Source organism: Staurois parvus, unplaced genomic scaffold (genome assembly GCF_062004578.1).
Source record: "Staurois parvus isolate SC_StPar_1 unplaced genomic scaffold, SC_StPar_1.0 ptg000081l, whole genome shotgun sequence".
Classification (NCBI taxonomy): domain Eukaryota; kingdom Metazoa; phylum Chordata; class Amphibia; order Anura; family Ranidae; genus Staurois; species Staurois parvus.
In genome coordinates, this window is record NW_028317877.1 from 48176 (window position 1) to 74935 (window position 26760).

The following is a 26760-nucleotide window of genomic DNA, read 5'->3' on the forward strand; positions in this document are numbered from 1 at the left end:
GAGGATAGGAAAGCAAAGAAAGAGAAGGAGGACAAAGCGGGGAATCAGGGGGTCCGATGGTAGCTACCGCAAGCCAATTGTTGGCCAGGAGAACCACTTGGTACGTTCATGGGTCTTGATCAAGGTTCCAGTGTGGACTGAAGTCCTGCAGCAGGTAGTTGTCCACCCATTTTTGCCAAATTTGTGTTTGGGAATCTGGTCTAGCAGCATGGCCTCTATTTTGCTATAGATCATGGATTGCGTTATCCTATGCTTCATCTCAAGGAGATAGAGATTGGGGATTTTCCATGCCTTAGCTATGGTTTGCTTTGATGCATTTGTGACATATAGCAGTAGTTTAAACTGTGAAATAGTTATGTCAGGCGGTCGCTTATTTAGGAGTGCTACAGCAAGGTCAGGAGCTAATATTGCACCAACAAGCTCAGATAGCATGCGAAACACCTCAGCCCAGAAAGCCATCACAATAGGGCAAAACCAATCAATGTTATACTTTTTTCTTGAGAAACACAAGTTTCTCATTCATAATTTTATGTAGTCATGTGGCCCTGTAAATCAAGGGTCTCCAAGACTTGAGAAGGGCCAGTCTGTGGCCAGTAGGAGTAAAAAATAATTCCCTAGCATCAATGGAAATAAACAATGCTCCAGGCTCAATGGTCAGTGAGCAAAAATATGTGGTCCTTCTACTGTCACCTTTGTTGGTGACAGTAGAAAGATTATTACCCATTTTTGGTATCAGTGTTCCATCACTGGTGACAGTGAAACATATAGTCCCCCATCAATGGTGTCAGTATGAAGAACTGTGCTCCTTTGGCTGTGTGAGAGGGACGAATAGTGCCCATTGTACAAATTTTAAAATGACTGAGGCTGCTTTGCTAATATATTCACAAATAAGTTATATGAAAATTTAGCTCAAATATCCAATCATGAACAGATGAAAGAAGAAAACAGAGATATTCTTTTTAAATGATTGAATAATTTAAATGAATCATTGCACAATTTATTGTGTGAACATTCTCAAGAACTTAGTAATCGGGTATTAGAACAGTTTAGCACAATAGGAAAAACGCAGTTCACACACCCCGTAAGTGGTCACAGGAACCTCAACACATGGACCATTTCTTAGGCTGTGGTAATCAAATATTCAGTTATTTAAGAAAGCCTTTTCAAATTTTTTTACATTTTTTTCCTTTTACATTAAACACAGAGGGGTTTATTTACTCAAGCTGGAGAGTCCAAAATCAGACTCCCTTCTGCATAGAAACCAATCAGCTTCTAACCTCAGCTTGTTCATTGAAGCTTTGGCAATGAAACCTGGAAGCTGACTGGTTTCTATGCAGAAGTGAGTCTGATTTTGGACTCTCCAGCTTTAGTAAATAAACCCCAGAGGGTCAATAACAGAAGATTGGACCACAGCAATATATGCATTATAAAAAAACAGTATATTACCTTCTTGAATAAAGTATTTTAGCACTCCAGACAACTGTGGATCTTCATTTATGTTGAGGAGGTAAGGAAATGATTGCATCATTCTCCTCTCCTTGAAGAGATGTAAACTAAATTTAATTGAAAGTACGAGGACTTTTCGCATACAGCATAGAAATTTCAATGATACTGTAGTCTAGTAAAAAGAATTACTAGACTAGATTCAGCCTATATTTCTGGTTTAATTTGAATTCCCTGTTTTGGGTAACTAATCATATTAATTTTTGCATTTTGTATTACACATGTTATAATCAAAAACACAAGGTGGTTTTCTTCAAACAATCCAAATATATATACATTACAGTAGAAGAAGCAATAAAAATAATATTAAACATGTACTACAGTGCAGTACAGTGGCAAAGCTAGACATTCTTTCACCCAGGGCAAAGACTTAGTTCGGTGCCCCCCCACCCCTATCCAAGAGAAAAGTTCTCCATCCACACACCCTGCCCACTGCCCAGAGAGAGAACTTTGAGTGTAATAAATTCATAAATAACCCATAGGATGGTAATAATAATATATATTAGACATTTAAAAGCTATGGCATTTTTGGTAGTGACTTGCTGAATGTGAAGGCCTACACAATCAACACAGGTGAGGTTTAAATGAGGTGATTTCAAACCTCACTTCCATAGCGAATTAGGAGGGGTGCTGCTGGGAAAGAAAACGTGAGCCAAGAAGCGGATCTTTAATAAGGCCTGCTTCTGTGCGCTCTTCTTCCCTTCTGGTGGTGCCCCTCCTAATCCGCCGTGGAGGTGAGGGTTGCAATTGCCTCATTCTATAGTTATGGCTGGCTTATTAAAGGTCTGCCTCTGGGCTCTCTTCTTTTGTGGTGGAGGCAACCCTCCTAATCCGCATACACCGCAAAGATGAGGCTTGAAGCTGCCTCAAAAAGTGCCTCTGCTTTCTCCTGGCGCCGCAGCTATGGTTGCCACCTTTACTTCAAGCAAACCCAAACACTTTAGTGGTGCACAGCAATTTGTTTTGTAGTATACACTATGGCATTATAAAAGACCTGGGACACCTTTGGGAGCCCCAAGGAGAGTAGTAATGCTATACATCATGGTGAACAATGGTTGTGGCCAGATTGCGTTAACAGTGAAAGGGCCCAGTGGGAGTCATGGTTAAAAAAAACAAAAGCATTCTTGTAGCAAATAAATTATGCTAAGATTAATAAAACAAATATTACTGTAAAAATATTAACTTAGCCTACCTTAAAAGTGCACAGTACCAGTTAGTAGAACAGTGGACTTTGTCAGTAGGGCAGCGGAAGATGTGTGGACAACGTCAGTAGGGCAGTGGACAGTATCGGTAAGGCAGAGGTTGGTGTCAGTAGGGCAGTGAACTTTGTCAGTACAGCAGTGGACGGTGTCAGTAGGGCAGTGGGCGGTGTGTGGACAGTATCAGTAGGACACTGGACAGTGTCAGTAGTGAAGAGGTTGGTGACAGTAAGGCAGAGGCTTGTGGCAGTAGGGCAGTGGATGGTGTCAGTAGAGAAGTGGACGGTGTCACTAGGGCAGAGGCCGGCGTCAGTAGGCCAGTGGATGATGTCAGTAGTTTTTAATTTTTATTATTTAATTTTATTTATTTTTTTACAATTTAAAGAAAAAAAAATGTTTACAAATTTTTTTAGGACCCCGATGGGGAGCTTTGGTGAAATATCAGGAGTCTAAACAGACTCCTGATGTCTCACTTTTGAGGCAGAGACAGGAATTGAAGACAAAGATGGACAGTGAATGAATGGGAAGGGCTCTGTGCTAAGCCACTTTCTCACCCTGTTCGTTCAGAAAAGAAAGGGGCCAGTAAATGACATATTTATCGGCCCCTTTCCCTGCTCTCCATCCTTACACATCCCCTGCAGCAGCCTGTGGGAGTGGTGAGAGGGGAGAACCAGCAGTGCTGTGTGGGTGGGGGGACACGGGCAGCAGAAGATCATGAAGATCATTAACTTATCTACTCCCTGTTACACCTGTCACACGGGGACACCGGCAGCAGAAAGAAAGGAGAGGATGGGTGGCAGGGGCAACATTTATTAGAACAGATCGGCTGTATTTCCTCCTGCAGCCTCTGAATACTGGCTTTCAGCAGCTGCAGGAGGAAAATATAGCCAATCAGTTCTAGGAAATGCCCTGCCCCCCACACTGCCCCTCCTCTCCTCTCTTTCTGCTGTCGCTGTCCCGTGTTCCCTAAACTCCCACCCCCACACCAGCGCTGTGATAGGGAAACATTGGGAGGGTGGTGCCCCTCTCAATGTGGTGCCCAAGGCAGATGCCACCACTGCCCCCCTTAGTTTTGGCCCTGGTGCAGTACATTGACATGTGTAGTTACACAGATAATCACAAAGATATACATAAAATTGACAATATTTTTTCTTTTGAATGTTCTGCAGTGAAATGTGCACAAGCAAATCTAAAACTAGGTGCGATAAAAAAATGAGTGCATGAAAAAAGTGCACATTATTTATCAAAGGTGTCTCCTCTGAACAGGAAGGTTCAGGAACAGGAACCTAAACCCTGAATCCCCCAGGGTTCAAGACTTTTGACAGGGGTAGAGTACTCTTGGTGCACCCTGCTGAAATCAGACAGACCACATTCTCCAGGGGACCAGCTCTGACAAGGTCCACCTAAGTACTAATTGACATCACCACCCCGCCTCTCCACTGCATCCAGTCAGAGAACACCTTGCATTCATTGAGTGACTTCCTATATTCACAATGCAGAATGGTTTTCACTTGGCATAGGATCTAGAAGCTAGGGAAGGTCACTGTAGTAGTGATTCATACTGCAGTGGTTTTCAGCTTCCAGGTGGTCCATGATGGACCAGTGTAACTATGTAAAAATAACCATATCTGGGTCTCATCTTTAGTTTTGGTGATCTATTGGAACACATTTATTTTGACTAGGTGTGAGCATCCTGCTGTGAGCATCTTGTTATCCCCTGAAAAGTAGACCCTTTAGACCGAGAGGGAGGGCATCCCTAGGGACCAGTCAGGTGTGTTGTGTAAACACGTGGTTATATGCTGGCAGTAGGAGAGAGCAGAAACGAGTTCATCGTTTGCTGCTGATTCTTCATTGTCCAGTCATACTGGACCAGGGGTGTCAAACACTGTTTCATTGCGGGCCGTATCAACATTATGGTTGCCCTCAAATGCCGGTTGTATATTTAAGACTAGATGTCCAGAGCACTCCACCCCCCCATTACATTAGATGTCAAGAATCCCGCGCCCTCCCTAACACCACCGTGCACCCCCTTTGGGGACAGAGCTTCAAAGCAGAAAGTGCAGGGTCTGGAGGACCAGAGGAGGAGTGGAGTCAGTTACCAGAGTCTGCTGATTGCTGAGACCAGGGGAGGCAGAGATACAGGGGTGCTGCAACTGCACTGAGAGTTGCAGAAATTGGCTGAGGAGTTTCTATTCTCTCTGCTTCCGACTGCTAAGACAAGGTGGGGGTGGAGACAAGGGGGTACCCGCAGGAGAGGAGCAAGGGCCACGTGAAATGGCCTGGAGGGCCGGATTCGGCCCGTGGGCCTTGTGTTTGACACCTGTGCACTGGACAATGAAGGGAGCTGACAAAGCTGAATTGCTCAACTGCAGAACAGAAAAGCCAAGTCACCACCCTGGCTCTGCTTTCTAGCAGGGCTGTATAAATCACTGGAATGGCTGTACAGAAATACAAATCCTATGGCATATATGAATTCCAGCTATGCATTTAGCTGTTCCCTGGAGTTTGTCTGGATGCATTACATGGCATTTGTATAGATGGCCACAGTTCAACCCTGAAACAAGCTATAATTATATAGTATATTGACCTGTGTTATTGCAGCAAACTGTTGCTCCCATTCTTTTTTGGCTTCTTGTAGCTGCATTTCCCATGTGTTTTGAATTGCCTGTATTCGCAACTCATTTTCTGCAAGCAGTCGGCGTAGCTCTTCTATGATTTCAACACAGTTTAGAACATATCAGTTACAGAGCATTTGTGGCATGACAAGCAACAGATGTGGTCTAAAATATGGGTGTGGCATAAAGAAGATTTTATCAGTTGAGCAGGCAGCAATGCTAATGAAAGCAAAGCACATTAAACTTATAGGCTTGACAGTGTTTAAACGTATAAATTCTTCTTTTAAATTCACACCATTTTTTTTACCACATCTATCATTTTCACAGCAGGAAGAACAGCCTAATTTCCTTACATATATTTATCTTCATATCTCCATCTAGAAAAGTGTTTTTAGTATATGAACTTGTGGTTATGTATTTTTCTTTATATTCAATTTCAAGACTGGAAACATGATTGAATAAAAGGAGAACACAAAAGAATCCTCTGATTGTAGTTGTAAGGAGTGCAAGCTGTACAAAAAAGACAACCACATCAATCATACCAAATAAAAAAAAATGATAATAAAGATTATATAAAGTTTATAATAAACTAGTGTACACATTTAACATACTGGTCTCCTTTTCCACCCTCTTTCCTGAGCTCCCGAGTCCTGCCAGCCGTGATAAAAGCTTGTTGTTTTCTGCTTTCAGCTCCTTAATAAGGCGCTCTGTGGGGCTGGCATTGATAACTGCCTTGTTCTTAATCTTCTTTGCTCTAGTGCATGAGCAGAAATACAAATCAGTAAACCTATCATAAAACAATTAAGTAGAACATAAGGCAGTCACAACAGAATGAAGTATTTTAAAGTAGACAATAAAGACACTGAACATGCAGTCTGCTTTTACTGAGCTTTGAATTGTTTCACACTTAGATCTGGTTCACACTGATGCGGTGTGGAACTCGCAGCATTTTCTGTGCGAATTCCGCACCGCATCAGAATTGCACCCCGTTCATGCAAACCTCTGCGGGTATGTATGTTAAGTTGACAACACCCCGAAAGTGGCTTGCAAAACGCAGTGCGATGTGCAGAATCAGATCTCATAGGTGTGAATACCCATGCGATCCGATTCTAGTGCGGACCAAAAAAAGGGTCCGGCATGTTTCTGGTGCGGGTGCGGTGCGATTAGAGCCATACAAAATGTATGCCTCCAATTGCACCGCACACAAATCGCATGTGATTTTCACAGGAATGCGGTATGGTTCCTGTGGGAATTATATGTGATATACCACACTGCTTATATGTGAACCCTGGCAAACAGTAAAACCAGGCTGGAAAATAGCCAACAGTTCTGTGATCTTAGAGGGTCTCATTTGCTTTCCTTGCCTGAACAAGGAGAATATTGTATAACCCCCCATCCTCCTGACTTATTGAAGCTGCAAGAGGTCACTCTTGCCAAGTCAGGATAAGAGTAATGTTCTTGAAATGAACCTGACATCTTATTACAAATCTAATTACAGATATTTTTCCTGAGACCTTCCCAGTATGGTGGGCACCTTTAGGTTCCATGTTTCCCATTCAGACAATAAGTTATTTTGCGAATAAAAACTTTTGACTTCAAGCCTTGGGACAGACCATACCTTGCAAAAAGCTTGGAGAAGGAGTCATGCCTTCTCTCTTTATATTCTATGTTAGTGATGCTAGGCAAGAAGCAAACAGGAACCTTGATTTCCCATTTGGCAGGACTGTTTGGTGTCCATTAATCTGGGGGGAGGGGCTCAGTGTATCATTATTAGTAAGAAGGTAAGCTTGCTTTAAGGTGATTATAGCATCTCGCAGACCCTCACACTGACCTCTTACTGAGGCTCTAAATTAGGGGGCAAAAGAACACGTGAGCAGGGGCGGACTGACAACTCATGGGGCCCCCGGGCAATAGGGGATCATGGGGCCCCTGTGTCCTTGCCCAAACTCAAAAAAGCCTATGAAAAAGGTACCAGGGGCATCTCATGGGGCCCCCTACTGACCCTGGGCCCTCGGGCAGTGCCCAAGTTTCCAAATGGTCAGTCCGCCCCTGCACGTGAGACAATTCCTATGTTATCAACTTCATGTAGTATATTCCATGCTCAGTCTTCTCAAAGTTAGATAACATACTTTGTCCGTCACACAATCCCCACAAGCTCAAGTGATCACCACTGTACCACGTGCCTAGCAAGGGTCTACCCACACCTACACCATATCATTTGAGGCACGTGTATATGTTCTGGGTGTTGAACTATTTTCCAACATGCAGCAAACATATCCAGCATTACAGATGACTTGTGCTGTGTCCTGTGTCTCCATACATGCACTTCATACTGACCCATATTTTGTGCCAACAGTCTAAATGTCAGATCAACCATCAGGGACATGCCTGGAAACTGGCCCTTGTAACCAAAAGTTCTACCCGCGGGGAACCTATTCAATTTTACATGAACCTGCAATACCTTTCAGCATATCTGAGCGTTGACAAAGTCTCCTCATAGCAGATGTCTGCTGGACTCACTGCAGCAATCTATGGAAAAACATATATAACAGGTATCAAAATTTATATTAGGGCATTTTCAAAATGCAACAAGGAAATATGCATACTACATTCTAGAAAGGTTAAACTATTATGCTGTATAAAAAAAAGAGATGATATCAATAAATCTGTTGCAGAATTTGCTTTTACTTCTGGAATGTATAAAGGAGACCATGTCACCAACCAAAAAATTGCTGGTAAAAGCACACACAATTCAAGAATTTTAAATGCTCACTTGTTGCATTTTCCCTTTTTACAAATATTTTTATTGACATGCAATGTATCTGTGAATTTGCTAGAGAATTTGACTACTTCAGGAAGAGTCAATTCAATGAGTACACTTCTCCTGACGAATTTCAATCATGTTCGGGGGATATTTAAAAAAACAGCTAGCAAATGATTGGGTATTCAAAGTAAACTCAGCATTCACCATCTGATTTACTGAGTTAACAGCCTTCATTACTTTAGTAAATAAACCCCTTAATACAACAAAATAAGCTTGAAAAAATAGGAAAGTCATATCAAAGTTAATTTACAGAAGAATAAATCTGGGCACCGAATCTTTTATCAAATGTGCCTATTGCCCAAAGATGCATAAATACACCTTTTAAGTCTTCTAACCTGAAGCAGTGCTAAAGCTTTAATTAGATGAATACTAGTATTGGAAAATGTATACTTTAACTTACTTATATCATACTGTATAGTTTTATTTATATTTTTGTAAAATAACAGACAACAAAATATTGGTCGGTATGACAAGAACTCTACATTTTAGAAAAGCTAACTTCAATAAGCTGGGATCCTTACTGCACAACACTCAATGGGACCAAATATTTGCAACAAAAAAACACATTTCAATTTCCCTTTGGGATTAATAAAGTATTCTGATTTCGATTCACACAAGACAAGTGGAAGTGTTTTAAGTCCCTGAAGAGGACTGAATTGATATAAGAAGAAAGGGGGTTTAAACTTAGATTGCAGAAAAAGGTTCTTTACAACTAGAGCAGTAAAATATGGAATTCTCTCCCTCAGTAAGTGGTACTTGCTGAGAGTGTTGACAGCTTCAAAAAACATTTAGATGTCTTCCTCAGGAAGCAGAATATACAGGGCTATTGGAATTGTTAGAAGATAATAATCACACACGCACATACACACAGGTTGATTGGATGGACCTGTCTTTTTCAACCTTACAAACTATATAAGGCAGGGGTAAGCAACTTTAAAGAGGTGGAAATCTACCTGAACAACATGAGAGAAGTCAAAGATCACTGGGCACAGTGTCACCTCCTCACACCTGATTTAAACCTCTAATTTCTGTACTATCATGTTTCAGTAGCGTGCATTGTACAGCAATCGCGGGTTTAAATCAGGTGGCGAGGAGGCAACATTTCACTTCCTAACCACCTGTCAAATACACTCGGACCACTTTGCAGAGAAGCAGCAGTGCCTGCTGCACCTGTGAATGAGCCCTTAGTTGCACCCGGCAGCAGCACTCTTAGGGCTCATTCACATGTAAAGCTGGAGGGTGGAAAAACTCTGTTGTTGAGTCGCTGTTTTACCACCCCTACCCCCTACACATGCTGCAGCAGGAATTACACCCCCTATTAATTACCTATTATCTACCGACAATCAATCGAGACGCATTCACGTAAATGGGGTCTAAGGAGTAAAAGCAGGTGGTGAGAAAGCAACACACTGATACCTATTTAACCCCTTGTTTGCTGTACTGCACAAGGTTGCAGAACATTTGCAGAGCGGCCTGATTTACTTGAATGGGTCATGCTTGGCAGGTACATAACCCCACCAACCATGACAGGGCGTAGGAGCCAGCACTACAGAGGAGGCATCAACTTATGCGACTTTTGCTCCCTACTACAGCTGCACCTTTACAAGTAGTCCCTCTGCATTGCACTCTGTTTAATGCTCTGGGATGGTGGGTCAGCAAGCCCAGACCATGATCTACCAGTCACTAGATGGAGATCTACTGGTAGATCACGATATACTGGTTGCTGACCCCCGATATAAGGGATGTTAGACAAACATGTAGGTGCAGAGGTGGCTATAATATACCATGACAGTTCTGCTGTTTCCTCCGAGAGCAGACTGCAGAAGCTTTGTCAGAACAGAATCTCTGTATGGAATGTGAAGAACTTTCTTTCCCATGGCAGCCTCTGCAAGCGCACTGGAAGAGATGATGGACAGATTAGCAAAATAAATGTAAAAACGGTGCAACATACACACATTAAACCCCACCCCCCAAAAAAAATATTTTATATATACAGTTTTGTTCAAAATAATAGCAGTGTGTTGAAAAAAGTGAATAAAGCTCAAAATCCTTCTAATAGCATTTATTTCCATACACACAAATGCATTGGGAACACTACACATTCTATTCCAAATCAAAACATGAAGAAAAATAGATCAAATTTGTGTTGTTCCTCTAAAAAAATTGAAGAAAAGTGAATATTAGACTGTTCAAAAAAAATAGCAGTGTTTGTATTCTTCTTTACAAACTCAAACATTCACTATATAAACTGAAAAATGTTTGAAGATTTTGCTTTCCTTTGAAGACTTAATTAATATTTAGTTGTATAAGCACTGTTTCTGAGAACTGCTGTACATCTGTGTTGCATGGAGTCAACCAACTTCTGGCACCTGCGAACAGGTATTCCAGCCCAATATGATTGGACTACATTCCACAGTTCTCTATTTCTTGGATTTGCCTCAGAAACTGCATTTTTGATGTCACCTCACAAGTTTTCTATTGGATTAAGATCCGGGGATTGGGCTGGCCACTCCATAACGTCAATCTTGTTGGTCTGGAACCAAGATGTTGCACGTTTACTGGTGTATTTGGGGGTCATTGTCTTGTTGGAACACCCATTTCAAGGGCATTTCCTCTTCAGCATAAGGCAGCATGACCTCTTCAAGTATTCTGATGTTTTCAAACTGATCCATGATCCCTGGTATGCGATAAATAGGCCCAACACCGTAGTATGAGAAACATCCCCATATCATGATGCTTGCGCAACCATGCTTCATTGTCTTCATAGTGTACTGTGGCTTGAATTCAGTGTTTGGGAGTCGTCTGACAAACTGTCTCCGGCCACTAGACCCAAAAAGAACAATCTTACTTTCATCAGTCTACAAAATGTTGCGCCATTTCTCTTTAGGCCAGTCAATGTGCTCTTTGGCAAATTGTACCCTCTTCAGCACGTCTTTTTTTCAACAGTGGGACTTTGCGGAGGCTTCTTGCAGATAGCTTGGCTTCACATTGGCATCTTCTAATTGTAACAGTACTCACAGGTAACTTTACACCTTCTTTGATCTTCCTGGAGCTGATTGTTGGCTGAGTCCTTGCTATTTTGGCTATTCTTCTATCCATTCGAATGGTAGTTTTTCGCTTTCTTGCACGTCTTCCAGGTTTTGGTTGCCATTTTAAAGCATTTGCGATCATTTTAGCTGAGCAGCCTAAAATTTTCTGCACTTCTTTATGTTTTCCCCTCTCCAATCAACTTTTTAATCAAGGTACGCTGTTGTTCTGAACAATGTCTGGAACGACCCATTTTCCTCAGAATTTCAGAGAGAAATGCACTGTATCCAGCATGTACAAAATTTGCTGCCTTCCTTCCTTAAATAAGGGCAATAATTGCCACCTGTTTTTCAAAGAATGAATGACCTCACTAATAGAACTCCACACTGCTATTATTTTGAACATGCCCCTTTCAATTAGTGATTCAATTACACAGAATCAGCAGCATGCATGTCATGACTGTTGGATGTCTATTACTCTACTACACTTGCTAGTAAATTATTTGCCATGTAGAAATATCATTTCTACAAAAAACAGTGATTGATCAGGTTAGTGATGTCTGACTGCTATTATTTTGAACACAACTGTGTATATATATATATATATATATATATATATATACACATACATACATACATACATACACAGTGCTCAGCATAAATGAGTACACCCCTTTTTAAAAGTAAGATTTTAATCAAAATCTCTGAACATAACAATTTCCAAAATTTCGACAAAACTGAGTTTTATAGAACATTTGTTACACTCATTACATGAAAGTAAGGTTAATAATATAACTTAGGTTACAAAATCTTCAGTTTTACTCAAATTAGTTGATGTAAAAATGTATACACATCATAACAAACTTTACTACATCTAGTATTTTGTATTACGTCCACAATTTGCGTAGACAGCACCATGTCTTCTAGCCATGGAATGAACCATGTTGTTGACATGCTGCAAGATCTATCTTTTTCCATTCTTCAAGAATTACCTCTTTTAGAGCCTGGATGCTCAAATGGTCTCTTCAGAATTCCCCATAGGTGTTCGATTGGGTTCAGATCAGGAGACATACTTGGCCACTGAATCGCTTTCACCCTGTTCTTCTTCAGAAATGCAACAGTGGCCTTAGATGTGTGTTTTGGATCATTGTCATGTTAGAAAAGTGCATGTCGACCAAGGGCACGGAGTGATGGTATTATTTTCTCTTTCAATATAGAGTAGTACATCTGTGAATTTATGGTACCATCAATGAAATGCAGCTCCCCGACACCAGCAGCACTCATGCAGCCCCACAGAGTTTTCTTTGTACTCCTCACCTTTGTGACACCATACAGTTTTGAAACCATCAGTTCCAAAAACATTTATCTTGGTCTCATCACTCCACAGTACAGAATCCCAATATTCTTCTTCTTTTTCAACATGGGCCCTGGCAAATTGAAGGCAGGCTTTTATGTGCATGGGCTTTAGGAGAGGCTTCCTTTTTCGATGACACGCATGCATGCCATTCCTCTGCAGTGTATGCCATATTGTGTCACGGGAAACTAACACCCCAGTTTGGCTTTCTACTTCTTTAGCTAACTGCAGTGAACTTGCATGGCAATTTTCTTCAACCCTTCTCATCAGAAGACGCTCCTGTAGAGGTGTTAACTTCTGTGGATGGCTTGACATTCTGTGAGATGGTTGCAGTTCCATCTTAATTTTTTGTATCACTTTTGCTACAGTATTCTGACTGATAAGTAAAGCTTTACTGATCTTCTTGTAGCCTTCACCCTTCTTGTGTAAAGAAATTATTTTCTTTCTCAGGCTTTCTGACATTTTTCTACCATGTGGTACCATTGCTGACAGCATGAAATGGGAAGGGGTTTTCTTTGTTAATTAGCGCACTTTTATGATCAGGTGTGTGCTGTACACCTGTTTAATAAATAATTAGAATCACCTGTAGTTGAATTCTTGTTAATTAGATTTTTGTTGTCTAAAATTTGGCTTTGCTCCTAAGACTTTCATTGGGGTGTATTCATTTTTGCAACATGGTCTTGAATTAACTTTGTGTGTGCAAATGAACAAATGTTTGCAATCAATGGCCCACATTTGTGGGAGTATTTTGTAGTATAAAGTCCCATAGAAAATGTTGATTCTGAAAGTAAAGTAAAGGTTTTCTGACAAATCTGTTGCAGTGTAATCATTTATGCTCAGCACTATATATATACACATAGATGCACATAGTTATATGCAATACATTTTGTTTTACTGACCAATGGATATGTTGAGACACTTGACATAGACACCCAAAGAAGGACCTCAAAGAAGAACGCTTCAATTCTCCAGGGTGCAGAAGACAAAAGACTCAGGACCCAGCAGCAAAATAGGACATTTATTTTAGTTTTTTATTAAAAATCTAATTGTGGGATTAGCTAGAGTTCATCAAGCAGCAGGGCAGCCACTCGGTATGAGACCCAAGAGGCCTGCAATCAGCATTCCAGGTATGACTCATGCATACTTACAACGGTCCAAACTAGACCAGTGCCACAATAATCATACCTGACCTTTAGCTTTAACATTACATGCAATGCACATAATATTTTACTGGCTTCAGTGCAATAATAACCTGATGACATTTCCCAGGGTGGTCAAACTGAGGTTAACACAAGCTCCTTCCTTAAGACGATCCCCTTCAGATCCAGATGATTTTTGTCTCTCACTGCCGGCAAGATCCACCAGGTGTATAGTTGATTGTTTAGTAATATCATCTTCCAGGAATATCTGAAAAAACAAAACCAAGAATAGGAAATGTTTTACATTAAAATAAAGGAATTAAAATATATGGCACCTAATACGTAAAAAAAGTAAAACTATGGCCTAAAAAAAAATGTCAAATATGGGCTGTAGCACCTAAATATAATTGCATCTGGACTTACAGTTTTCTCTTAGTACCCCTGCAAAGTCTCACAATCACTTATTGAGCCTGCCAGGGTAGTCCACATAATGCATCTTCTTGCAATGGGGTGGCAGCAATGCTGAATGGCTCCTGAATACCCATAAAAAAGTTATAATTTTGTTCACACAAATAGAGCTTTCTTTTAGTGCCATTTAATCACCACTTTTTTTTTTTTCTAAATAAACACCAAAACTTTTGAAAAAAAAAATTAGTTTTCTTTGTTTCTGTTATAAAATTTTGCAAATAAATAACATTTCTTCATAAATTTAGGTCAAAATGTATACTACTACATTTCTTTGGTGAAAATACCCCAAATTAGTGTATATTATTTAGTCTGTAGGAAAGTTATAGAGTCCACAAACCATGGTATACATATCTGACAATCGATCATTCCTAACGGCCCATCTCATTTCTTGAGACTCGAAAACACCATTTTTGGAATATAGACAGTCCAAGGTATTTAGTAAGAGACATGGTGAGTTTTTTGGAGGTTGTAATTTTTTGTTACAATTCTTTGGAAAATGTACAAATTAAAAAAAAAAAAATCACAGAATTCAAATTTTCGTTTTATTTTACTTTTTTTTTTTTTCAACACACTGTGACCAAAGCAATACAATAGTAAAATTTAACTACTCTGGACAAGTGATCAGGATTTTTTTTAACATATTATGATTGCTAATACCAATGTATTTCATTGATATTTGCAATCATTGTTACTGAATAAAACTGATTAATTCAGTCTTTTGTTGTGATTAGCTGTGATTGGGAAAAGCTCATCACATGATACAGATGGGATGTGATTGGCCCTGTCTGTACCATATGACTGCTTTGACCAATCACAGCCAACAACACAATTGTATACAATGGATGAAGCCATCCATTGTACACAGTTGTCATGTGATCTGCTGTGATTGGTCACAGTGGTCACATAACACTGGCAACGGGCTGGTGTAGTGATATGTCATTGGCTGTGTCCCGTGGACACAGCCAGTGATAGAGCACAACGCTGTGCAGCCCTGCGGCCACGTGAGCGATTCTTTCTGACAGGGCGTCATATGACACCCAGTTAGAAGGAGAAGTGTCCTGCCTGGCTGCCAATCTGCTATAGGCTGAGCGGAAAGGTGTTAAAACCAAAACAACACACTATCATTCATTAAAAAAAAACATAATAGCAACATACGTGATATACATACAATGGGTAAAATACTTATTTGATCCCCTGCAGATTTTGTAAGTTTGCCCTCTTACAAAGAAATTAAGGGTCTATGATTTATATCATAGGTGTATTATAAATGATAGAGACAGAATATTTACCACAAATCCAGAAAAAACACGATACAAATGTTATAAATTGAGCTGCAGTTCAGTGAGTAAAATAATTATTTGATCCCCAAGCAAAATATGACTTAGTACTTGATGGAGAAACCCTTGTTGGCAAGCACAGAGGTAAGACATTTCTTGTAGTTGGTTACCAGGTTTGCATACATCTCAGGAGGGATTTTGGTCCACTATTCTTTACTGATCTTCTCTAAATCCTTAAGTTTTCTTGGTTGTTGCCTGGCAACTTAAAGTTTCAGCTGCCTCCATAAATTTTCTATAGGATTAAGATCTGGAGACTAGTTAGGCCACTCTGTGACCTTAATGTGCTTCTTCTGGAGCCACTCCTTTGTTGCCTTGGAGGTATGTTTTCAGTCATTGTCATGCTTCTTGCTGATGGTCTTGTAGCCCATTCCAGCCATGTGCAGGTCTACAATCTTGTCCCTGATGTCCTTTGACAGCTCTTTGGTCATTTGCCCATGGTGGTGAGGTTTGCAGAGAAGAAAGAGATTTTGTGGACAGGTGTCTTTTATACACATAACCAGTTGTCATTAGGAGCACCTTCTTAACCTCCCTAACGGTATTCCTGAGTGTAGCTCGGGGTAAAATGTCTATACCAAAAGCGGTAACCCCGAGCTACACTCGGGCTTACCATGCAGCGCTGCATAGGGAGTCCCTGCAGCACTTACCTTGTCCTTGGCTCCCGCGATGTGTCCCCTGCAGCGTCGCCGGCCATCTCCTCCAGCGGATGCCCGCATCCGCCTCCTGTGTTCCGGTCCCTGTGACGTCGGGACGTACGGGCGCCGGCGCCGGCGGGAAATTTTAAAATTTTTAAAAAATGTAATTTTTTTCAAAACGATTTTACATAGTAAAACATTGCTGTTTCAACCCATTTCACATACATTTTGTCCCTAGTGCTTTGTCCTGCCCCCTGTCTGCATTTTGATTGTTCTTTCTGCCTGGAAACGTAGAAAAGTCCATGGCGTCCAAAAAGTGTCCCTTTAGGTCAAAAGCGGGTTTAGATCAGCTAGAGAACAGTGATAGTAAATCAGAACCACTTGCAGAATTGAGTGATAATGATTCGTGGAGAAATTCGTCACTGAAAACAATTTTGCGACTTTGCTCAGCGATGTGCGAACTTGGCGATATATTTCAAATTTCAGTGTTTTTGGTTTGATTATATTATTGAATTAAATGTATGATTTAGAATCTTGTTCAGACAGATTTCAGTGAGTTATTCCTAAAAATTACAGCCTACAATAAAAAAACTACATATTTCCATGCAAAATAATGGTACCGCTTTCAGCACCAAAAATATGAAATAATCATACCGCTAGGGAGGTTAAATTGACAGGACTAATCTCTGTATAGCATGATCACATAGCCAGTCTATGGGAGCCAGAATTATTGCTGGTTGGTAAGGGATCAAATACTTATTTTACTCACAGAACTGCAACTCAATTTTTAACATTTGTATCATGTGTTTTTTCTGGAGTTTTGGTTGATAATCTGTCTTTATCATTTAAAATACACCTATGATAAAAATTATAAACTCTTAAGTTTTTTGTAAGCGGGCAAACTTACAAAATCTGCAGGGGGTCAAATAATTATTTTCCCCACTGCAGTTCTTTCACATTACTACATTTACTTCATATTCATTGCATATCATATTTTTAGCTTTATGATATTAACTAATTATTTATTTATTTTTAGGCTTTGTTCACACTGCTGTGACATAGGATCTGACTTGTGAGACCTCAAGTCGAATGACGTGAAATTCAATGTTTCCCTAAGAGAACTGTCTTAACTGATACTACACAAGTGGGTCCAACTTTAGAAAAGATTCCTGCACTTCTTTGGTCCAACTTTGATACAACTTCAGTGCCACAGAGTGAAAAAAGTCACAACAAAGTCAGACTCCAAAGTTGAAATTCGAGAGTCGGGCTAATATGAACCGAGCCTTAGCGCCTGAACAGCTAAAGCATGAATCGGTGTGAATTGTTGTAAGTTTATTTGTATTCACTTCAAAGATCAAATCATAGGAAATCTTTCAATTTCAAATTGTCCATGACTGGATGATTGTGTTTACTATGTTCATTCAATCACACTCACTCACTTTGCCCTTTAGTAAATAAGCCCATTAATCTCAATCTGTTGAAGAGAGCATGCATATATACTTAAACACCCCATTCATAGTTCAATCCACAAGGGAAACCAATGTATAGCAGAAATATCCTAAATATTTAAATATGTTAAACACCAAAAATATCCCCTTCTTGAGAAAATATCATATACCCTACAATCCAGACTCAATACGGGCACCATTTTTCAAAAAATATCCTTTATAGTAAATCAGGCACTTACTAAAGGCTAAGTTCACCTTTATGAACATGTTACATCCATATTTAGGCTCCACACACACTGGATTATTAAACACACCAGTGTTGTTGGCAAGAAAACCCCCCCCCCACTAATTTTGAGCGTTTTTTTGTACTAGTGTTTAGGAGCATTTAGCAGGGTTTTTTCTGGCAGAAAAATGCTCTCGAAAACACAAAACAGAAGGTTTTTTTATTTCTGCCTCTAAACACTGAATTTAAAAAAGCCTCTACACTACCTAATGTGCATGGACACATAGGATAACATTAGTTGCTTCGACAGGCAAAACGCTACACTCCCCTACAAGCAGCATTTTTTTAAGCCAGTTTGCATGGAGCCCTAGGGTGTAAAATGTTCAACATCTTCCCCCTCCCCCCAGTGAAAGCAGGCGGGGGGGATCCCTCCCCCACCCCCTTCACAGTCACAATTTGAAAACAACGCAGTTGTGCGGGACTCCTCACACACATCCCATCATTTATCTGTGCATAAAGGAACTACAATTACAGTTTGCCATTGTGGCCGAAGGCTTGTAGTTCTCAATGAACTGAGAAGGTGCTGATGAGCACTCTCAAAGTCCGTTGATTTTCCTGCAGTTCAGTAACTGCCTTCCCTTATGGGAGGTACGGGCAGATAGCTATACTGAAAGTCTGCAGGAGCCTGACATTGTACCCACAGTCTGCTGATCACTGGTGCAATGCTCTGCAGGTTTATCTGGGAAAAAAAGTGCATGAATTATTTTTTAAATTATTTATAAAGTGAACTTATTCTTTAAAAAGTCACCCCTTGATTTTCATACCCTCATTGCACTGGAAGTTTTCACCTCAATAAACACCGACCACCCAGACAAAAGTCCATAGAACTAATCAGACAATTCTGTATTTCCTTTTCCTTCTCTTTACACCACACACAGAAAAGTGACTTTGCTTCTATTTTCCCACACAAAGCAGTATAGAAATAGTACTGCCACCCTTTACACCAATGTTTGTCATCTCTTCACAAAGCATATTGTTACACAATTACATTTTCCTATCCTGTACTGTTTGTACAAGTATTACAATGTAATGGAGAAATGTACGTTGTTATATGATGAATGAAAAATAAAAAACATATTTCTTTCATTTTTTTAAATGGTTTTATTTTTTTTAGACTTGCTATGCCAACAGATAGCACACATCTAGTGAAATGTTAGCATTGTATAGTAATTAACTGGAACCTCACAATCCTTTTATTTTGTTCTAAAAAAACTCAAACTGCTTCAAATGTATATAAAAACATTAATGAATTGATCTACTTCTGAAGTATGGCTTATCCTTCGCAAAAAGTGATCCTTTTACAACTTCATGGAAGCTAATGTATACTAGAAACCAAAAGAATAAATTCCCAAAATTTGCCTAGTCACCCAAAATGTATCCCCTACTTTCCCATCACATTACAACATTTAATTTATGTCTTGATGTGAGTCCTGTATGTTCCACCAGACATGCAGATTATTTGCTGTAGTAAGTAAGCCGTACCTGCTTGAAGTGAATGGTGATGACCATATGGGAACGGCTACTGCTGGAGTTCATGCTGGTTGAGGCTGTTGTTCTTGTTTTCTTCCCTTGTTCGATCAGCCTTTCAATTTGTACATAGCTTTCACAAGGTACCAGTTTTAGACCATCAACATAAAACCCTTGATGCTGGTCTTCTCGCACCTTTAGGCCACCTGCTTTTTTGGTTTTAGACAGCAAATCTGTAACCTAATCAATGAATTAGTGAACATACTTGGTAATGAAGAGATTATCAGAATTAGTAATAACTGGGTGTAAAGGGTTAGCAGTAGACTGTTCTTACTTATGTTGCCTATAGTAACCAGGTAATGTGGAGGGTCAATGCAGTTTTCTCATAGACCAATATGTCTAGTTCATTTATACCAGGCATGCACAAGAATCTTTGTGTGCAACATTGTAGGTGACAGGTAGAGTCAAATGTACAGGGGCACATTTATAAAGCAGTAAAATAATTCAGAATCTGACATTCACAAAACATTAATTGGTGGTAAATAGGATGTTAAGATCACGATTTTGTTTTGAGAAGAAAGCTAAAGTATACTAAGTATATTGCACTGACTCTCCAAATTGAAACTGTATGAGAAAATACATGCAACAACCAACATACAGTACCTGCCAACCTTACAACTTCAGAATGAGGGACACTTTAGAGAGACTCTGACTAGTGGTGCAATCAGCACAATGCATGGAAAAGTGTGTGTGTTTGTGTGTGTGGGGGGGGTAAATTAATTTGTTCATTGGGCGTGGCTTAATAGATAATGAACAATGAAACAATGAAGAAACCTAAGATTTAGGCTGGCCATACATTATACAATTATCTTCCAATTTTCTGCCCAATTTCCTTTAGATTTACCTTCAACTGTGTAGTGCAAGGGCCTGCCTAATTGGATACAACCTAAAGTGTTGTTTAGGTTTGTCCTCCTATTATATGGTTTTTGGTAAATCTAAACCAAAAATCTCCAGATAATTGTATAATGTATGGCCAGCCTTACCACATTCACTGACTGTACACACTGCCCTCTTTTCCCTGCACATGTGTCCCCCCCCCCCAGACACATTACCCCCCCTTTTCCTCTGCACACACTGCCCCCCTGTTCACACTGCCCTTTTTAAAAATCCCCCAACACCCCAGCCTCCGCACACACTCTGTTGCCCCCGTATTTATACATTGCCCCCTCTGTGTAAACACTCTTGCCCTCTTCCACTCCCCTCAAACCTCTCCCAGCCCTGCAGAACATCAATCCTGCCCCCTCTCTTCCAGCTCTGCAGAACATCACTCCTGTCACCCCTCTCCCATCCCAGAAAAACTTCACTCCTATCTCTCCTATCCAGACCTGCTGAACATCACTTCAGCCATTCCTCTCCCAGCCCTGCAGAAAATCACTCTTGTCTCTCCTATCCAGCCCTGCAAAACATCACTCCTGTCACCCCAATCCCAGTCCTGCAGAACATCACTCCTATCACCACTATGCCAGCCCTGCAGAAAATCACTCCTATCACCCCACTCCCAGCCCTGTAGAACATCACTCCTATCAATCCTCTGCCAGCTCTGCAGAATATCACTCATATCCCCCCATTCCCAGCCCTGCAGAACATTACTCCTGTCACCTCATTCCCTGCTCTGCAGAACATCAATACTGTCACATCTACTTACACAGGTAGGAATGAATGTATTAGGAAGCTCTATAGGAACAGAATACAGTTAGATATGTATGAGTAGACTCTATATACAGAGTATACAGGTAGGTATATACACTATATTGCCAAAAGTATTGGGACGCCTGCCTTTACACACACATGAGCTTTAATGGCATCCCAGTCTTAGTCTGTAGGGTGCAATATTGAGTTGGCCACCCTTTGCAGCTATAACAGCTTTTCCTCTTCTGGAAAGCTGTCCACAAGGTTTAGGAGTGTGTCTATGGGAATGTTTGACCATTCTTCCAGAAGCACATTTGTGAGGTCATGCACTGATGTCTGATGAGAAGGCCTGGATTGTAGTCTCTGCTCTAATTCATTCCAAAGATGTCCTATCTGGTTGAGATCAAGACTCTGTGCAGGCAAGTCAGGTTCCTCCACCCCAAACGTGCTCATCCATATCTTTATGGACCTTGCTTCGTGCACTGGTGGGCAGTCATGTTGGAACAGGAAGGGGCCATCCTCAAACTGTTCCCACAAAGTTAGTAGCATGAAATTGTCCAAAATGTCTTGGTAGGCTGATATCTTAGGAGTTCCCTTCACTGGAACTAAAGGGCCAAGCCCAACACCTGAAAAACAACCCCACACCATAACCCCCCCTCCACCAAAATTTACACTTGGCACAATGCAGTCAGGCAAGTACCGTACTCCTGGCAACTGCCAAACCTAGACAAGTCATGTTTTGTGAAGGGGATCAAATACTTATTTCCCTCATGAACATGCAAATCAGTGCATCATTTGTTAGACATGCATTTCTTTTGAATTTTTTGTTGCTATTCTGTCTCTCGGTGTTACAATACACCTACCATTTTTAGATTGATCATTTTTAGACTGATCATTTCTTTGTGAGTGGGCAAACATACAAAATCAGCAGGGGATCAAATACTTATTTTCTTCACTGTTGTAGCAAGGAAGATACATGGATGGACTTATTGCACAGGTGGCAATCTATCACGGTACCACGCTTGAATTCACTGAGCTCCTGAGAGTGACCCATTCTTTCACAAATGTTTGTAGAAGCAGTCTGCATGCCTAGGTGCTTGATTTTATACACCTGTTGCTATGGAGGTGATTGGAACACCTGAATCCAATGATTTGGAGGGCTGGTCCCAATACTTTTGGCAATATAGTGTATGTACTAAAGGGCTCCATATACACAGTATACATGTATGAGTGGCTTCTATATACACAGAGAGGCATGTAGTATACACAGTACACAGGTAGGTATATATGAGCAGGCTCTATATACATAGGTAGGTGTGTATGTCAGGATTTTAATACACAGGGAGGTATGTAGTACACACAGGGATGTAGTGTATACACAGGGATGGAGGTATGTAGTACACAAAGAGATGGGTGTATGTAGTATAGTATAAAGAAGCCGAATGTTTACTTCCGGTGGTGGAGCTGGTGGCAGGTGGAAACCCCTGTATCTGGAACCATGACTGGCTGTTGTCTTGGAGCTGTTTCTGGAGGTGATATGAGCAGAGTGTGACTTGTGTGATAGCAGTACCATCCTGAGTGTCCATGTTATGCTTGATGACCCCGCAGCCCCTGCCCGGATCCAGACGACCCCTTACAGGATACATCATATAAGCGCAATACTAATGCGCTTCTGGTAAGTGCATAAGTTTACTGGTTCTCGTCACTGAATCTCACCAGCACAGAACACTGATTATTATTATTTCTCCTGGACCTGCAATATATCGATCTGAACAAACTATTTCACTCCTGTCACATTATTTATTATTTTCTTGTATTTTGATACGTCATTATCAGAAGGAATGTCACCTCACCACTAAATATGCGCTCCAGTAGCGCTCACTACAAAATATGATTCGTTTTATAGTATATTTTTAGCGATGCATATATTTATTATATATATGTAGTATATACACAGGGAGTGAGACCCCATTCCTATGGTGACCTCTGACACTGACATAGAGGTGTGCAGTGCAGTCAACACACAATATGAAAGCCAAGCCTGCCATCTCCCCATCTGTCACACACCCAGTGGACAGCAGTGACCCAGTTTCCTAAATACACAGCACTACACACACATAGAACACATATTTACTGATGGGCTCCTCATTCAGCTTCCCCACCTTCACCTCCTTTTTCCTGATTCCCCTATACATCCAGAACCTCACAAAGGACCCCAAAGGTCTGTCCTCACCACTACCTGATATGAAAGTAGCCACAGGCAGCTATCACAGTTACTTTAAATAGTAAAATTATAAAACCAGTCCATAGTAGTATAGATATCCAGCACAATATGTTTCCCCATTGAGATCTGATGTGTTTTCAAAGTGTTCATTTAATTTTTTTTAGCAGTGTAGTTCCAATCACTTGATGAGCAATGTATAGTTGACGGCTCCCGCAGCTAGTCACAGTTGCTCTCATGTAATTGCTCATGGAGTGATTACCTGCAATGGTCAGCCCTGGATGCAGACAGTCTGGGGCAGTAAAATTGCTGCTTGAGCCATTACATGTGAGTGCTCAAGATTAGCTGTGGGAGACTTCGATATCAAATGTAATCTTCTTCCCCAGCAGAGATCAATGTGCATATCATTTTTTAATGCAATTCAGCACCAATTTTCATACACAAAAAAACAGTCATTAATGTACAAAATAATAATTCCAAGCAAATACTGCTGAGAGTGACATTTACCTGTTCATTGTATATTTCCAGCATGCTGAATGTCACCTACGAAAAAAGGTCAATATCAATTATTACATAAAAGGTATTATATTGTGGAAAGTGCTTTACATTATCTGGGTTCACAAGTGGATAGTGTTATATTACATAGTGAACAGAAAACATATGAGGGTATATTCTCCAAAAACTTCCTGCTACAGTTTCTAAATAATAAGAGCTGCACAAGGAAGCTCCTTTATTGTCTGTCCTGGATGGTCTGTACAAACCCATCCATGTAACCTGTGATGTCTCCTTCAGGGAACTGAGAAAGATTGAGAAAGGAACATCCAATCTACCTGCACAGACACGCATGTCAGCAGTGGTGTATTTAGGTTTTGTGCTGCCCTAGGCAACACAAACATTGTCTGCCCCCATGGGCACTCACCAACAACACCCCCCCTTCCCCCTCCCACAGAGAGAGCTTGACATTGACCAACAACACTCTTTCTCCCCACCCAGAAGAGCCTTCCACTACCCCCCCTTCCCCCCCGTGATAGAGAGACACTCATCTTTATAGCTCAGGACATCCTCGGGAACAAAAGTCAGGCTCTACATACACCATCAAGCAGTCTCTCTCGGATCCCACTTGCGTATGTCCGTCCCTTCTTTTATCCCTTCTTCTGGGTGGCGTTGCCTCCCCCTTGAAAATTGCCACCCTAGGCAAGTGCCTTGTTTGCCTTGTGGTAAATACGTCTCTGCATGTAAGTATTAGCCACTATACCACTCATGATTTTTAGAATGGCATTGGCCACCTTACCCCCAATGCACACCTGTCCCTGCTGGGCCCTCTTTGCCCCCAGACTCCAAAGAAGTCAGCTGGGACATTATGCCTTTAAATGCTGGTCTAATATAGGCCCACATTGTCATGGCAGCAGTTCTTTACTTGGCCATACAATGGCAGATTTGTTAATGAATCTTTGCACAAATGTTTGTACTAATATTCATATGAAAAATCTCAGTACATTTAATGACTTGAATGTTGTTTAAATGTACTTTAAAATTTAGCTTGGTTTACCTTTGATTTTAGAATGAATGTAATTTTCAATGTGAAAAACTTTCCATTCTGGCTGTTTGAATTCTGTCATCCCTATGGTTGAAAATTGCTGGAATTTTTCTAATACACAGAGGGTCTGTGTACAGTGTGAGAAGTATAAGGTGAAGAGCCGACAACTCATTCTCCCAATAAAAGTAGTTTATTAATAAAGGGTACAGTGTGCAAGTTGCAGCATCTTACGTGTTTTGGTAAAAAAATCTTGGCTATGAATAAAGTTTTTACTGAAACGCTTAAGCTGCTGTAACTTGCACACTGTACCTTTTATTAATAAAGCACTTTAATCAGGAGAACAAGTTGTCGGCTCTTATACTCTCATGCTGTTTAAAGTGTCAGGAAGACACAGAGTTTTGAAGCACCATTGGCCTACCTCCAGGGTAAATCAACCTAGCTGTACACTTTCGAGTGTGAGAAATGTATAGATCAGTAAAGCATAAGACATGGGCAGCACTGAACTTGCTAAATAGTAAATAAGTGCAGCAAGGACCAGGGCAGTGGGGAGGGTGTTAAAATTGTAATTTTTTAATGCAAAAGTGGAATTAACCTTTAGTTTGGAGAGAGCAAGACAATTAGCATTTTCATCAGTAGTCCAGCATTGACATATTCATACGCATATTTATATTATGGAAGAGTCACTATAACATATTTTCACATTGATGAAAATACTTTTTTTAAAAACTTGACCATTGCCTTTTTGTTGCATTTTGTCTGTCCCTGTTGAGATTACTGACCTGATAACGTCTGTTATTATCTTGGTTACTTTCAATTGCTCTGAACAACTCCTCACAGACGATTGGAATGATGCCTCGATTTGCTCCATAGCCAATCATGGAATAGCTTTTCCCGGAACCTGTCTGTCCATAGGCAAGAAGTGTGGCATTGTAGCCCTGCCAGGCATTATCTAATACACTCTGGCCAAGATCACAGAACACAGTTTTCTAGGAAAGGAGAATAATGACTTTTCAGAGATCTAAATTTCAATACAGAAAAGTATTTCTTTTCTTTGACCAAGTCAATGTCATTTTACAAAGACAACTTATGAATGATATTATTATATGTATGTATACTAATATCAATATATATTCACGCTGTATACTGTACATATACAATAGTGGGCACTAAAGGCTTCTCTTTAAGTAGAATTATAGGAAAAACCTTTTTTTTTTCATTTTGGATAGAGTAAGGGAGAATTATAACCCCTTTTGCTTTTTTTTGCCATCGGTGTCCAGTTGCACAGATTTCCCTTCACTTCCTCTCCCATTACCAAAACAGAGAGTAAAATGAAATCCCTACAAATTAAGGGAATTCCTTGGGGACCCCCAGGTCACCAAACCTAGTGCCCCCATTGCAAGATTTCCCCTCTTTTACTTTTCTGGAGACAGCCCAAAATTTAGGATTTTCTTTTACTTTCATTTTCAATGATAATGGTAAACAGGACATATACAGAGGGTGAATCTCATTAATCCCTCTCCACACTATCCAATACAAAAAAACTAATTGCCTTTAGTTATACTTTAAGTATCAAACACTGGGCACTATTAACACTTAGACTATCCTTCAATGCAGGCTACAACACAGATAGTAGTAGGCATCATGTTTTACATTAATATTGGATCTATTATTATGTTTATCCAAATAGCAAAATTAAACACAATTTTAAAAATCACCGAGCAGCTTCATAGTATGACTACAGATGCTGAGTTTACTTTCAGTAAACAAATGATAATGATTCATATTTTGTTGCTTTTCTTTCTGCAGTAAAGCTCATTAAAATAAAGAGTTTTACCTGGCCAGCATATCTGCTGTCTGCACCATTTGGAACTAGAGTACCATCCACGTTCCTCAAGAATCCACTGTGAGACCAGTATGCAAGGTCAAACCTAAAAGTCTTTTCATGGCCAAGGTTCCTTGGGTCACAAATAGTTGTGCAGTTGGCTTTCATGGCAATTACACATTTACTTCCAGCATCC

The 26760-nt window shown here is 40.4% G+C and overlaps 1 protein-coding gene across 1 annotated transcript in view; it reads right to left on the reverse strand.

Moving 5' to 3' along the window:
• The window catches only part of LOC149468631 (kinesin-like protein KIF28), a 57421-nt gene extending 31786 nt beyond the window's left edge, over positions 1–25635 (reverse strand). Inside the window, exons 1-9 of the mRNA XM_089669828.1 lie at positions 25522–25635; positions 23713–23748; positions 19311–19535; positions 13774–13928; positions 9926–10037; positions 7779–7846; positions 5929–6071; positions 5290–5411; positions 1447–1537 (exon numbers count right to left, since the gene is read on the reverse strand). Of these exons, the coding sequence (XP_089525954.1) occupies positions 1447–1537; positions 5290–5411; positions 5929–6071; positions 7779–7846; positions 9926–10037; positions 13774–13928; positions 19311–19535; positions 23713–23748; positions 25522–25620 (1051 nt within the window). The 5' untranslated portion in view covers positions 25621–25635. The remainder of the gene's footprint in view (positions 1–1446; positions 1538–5289; positions 5412–5928; positions 6072–7778; positions 7847–9925; positions 10038–13773; positions 13929–19310; positions 19536–23712; positions 23749–25521) is intronic.
• Positions 25636–26760: the final 1125 nt, after the last annotated feature.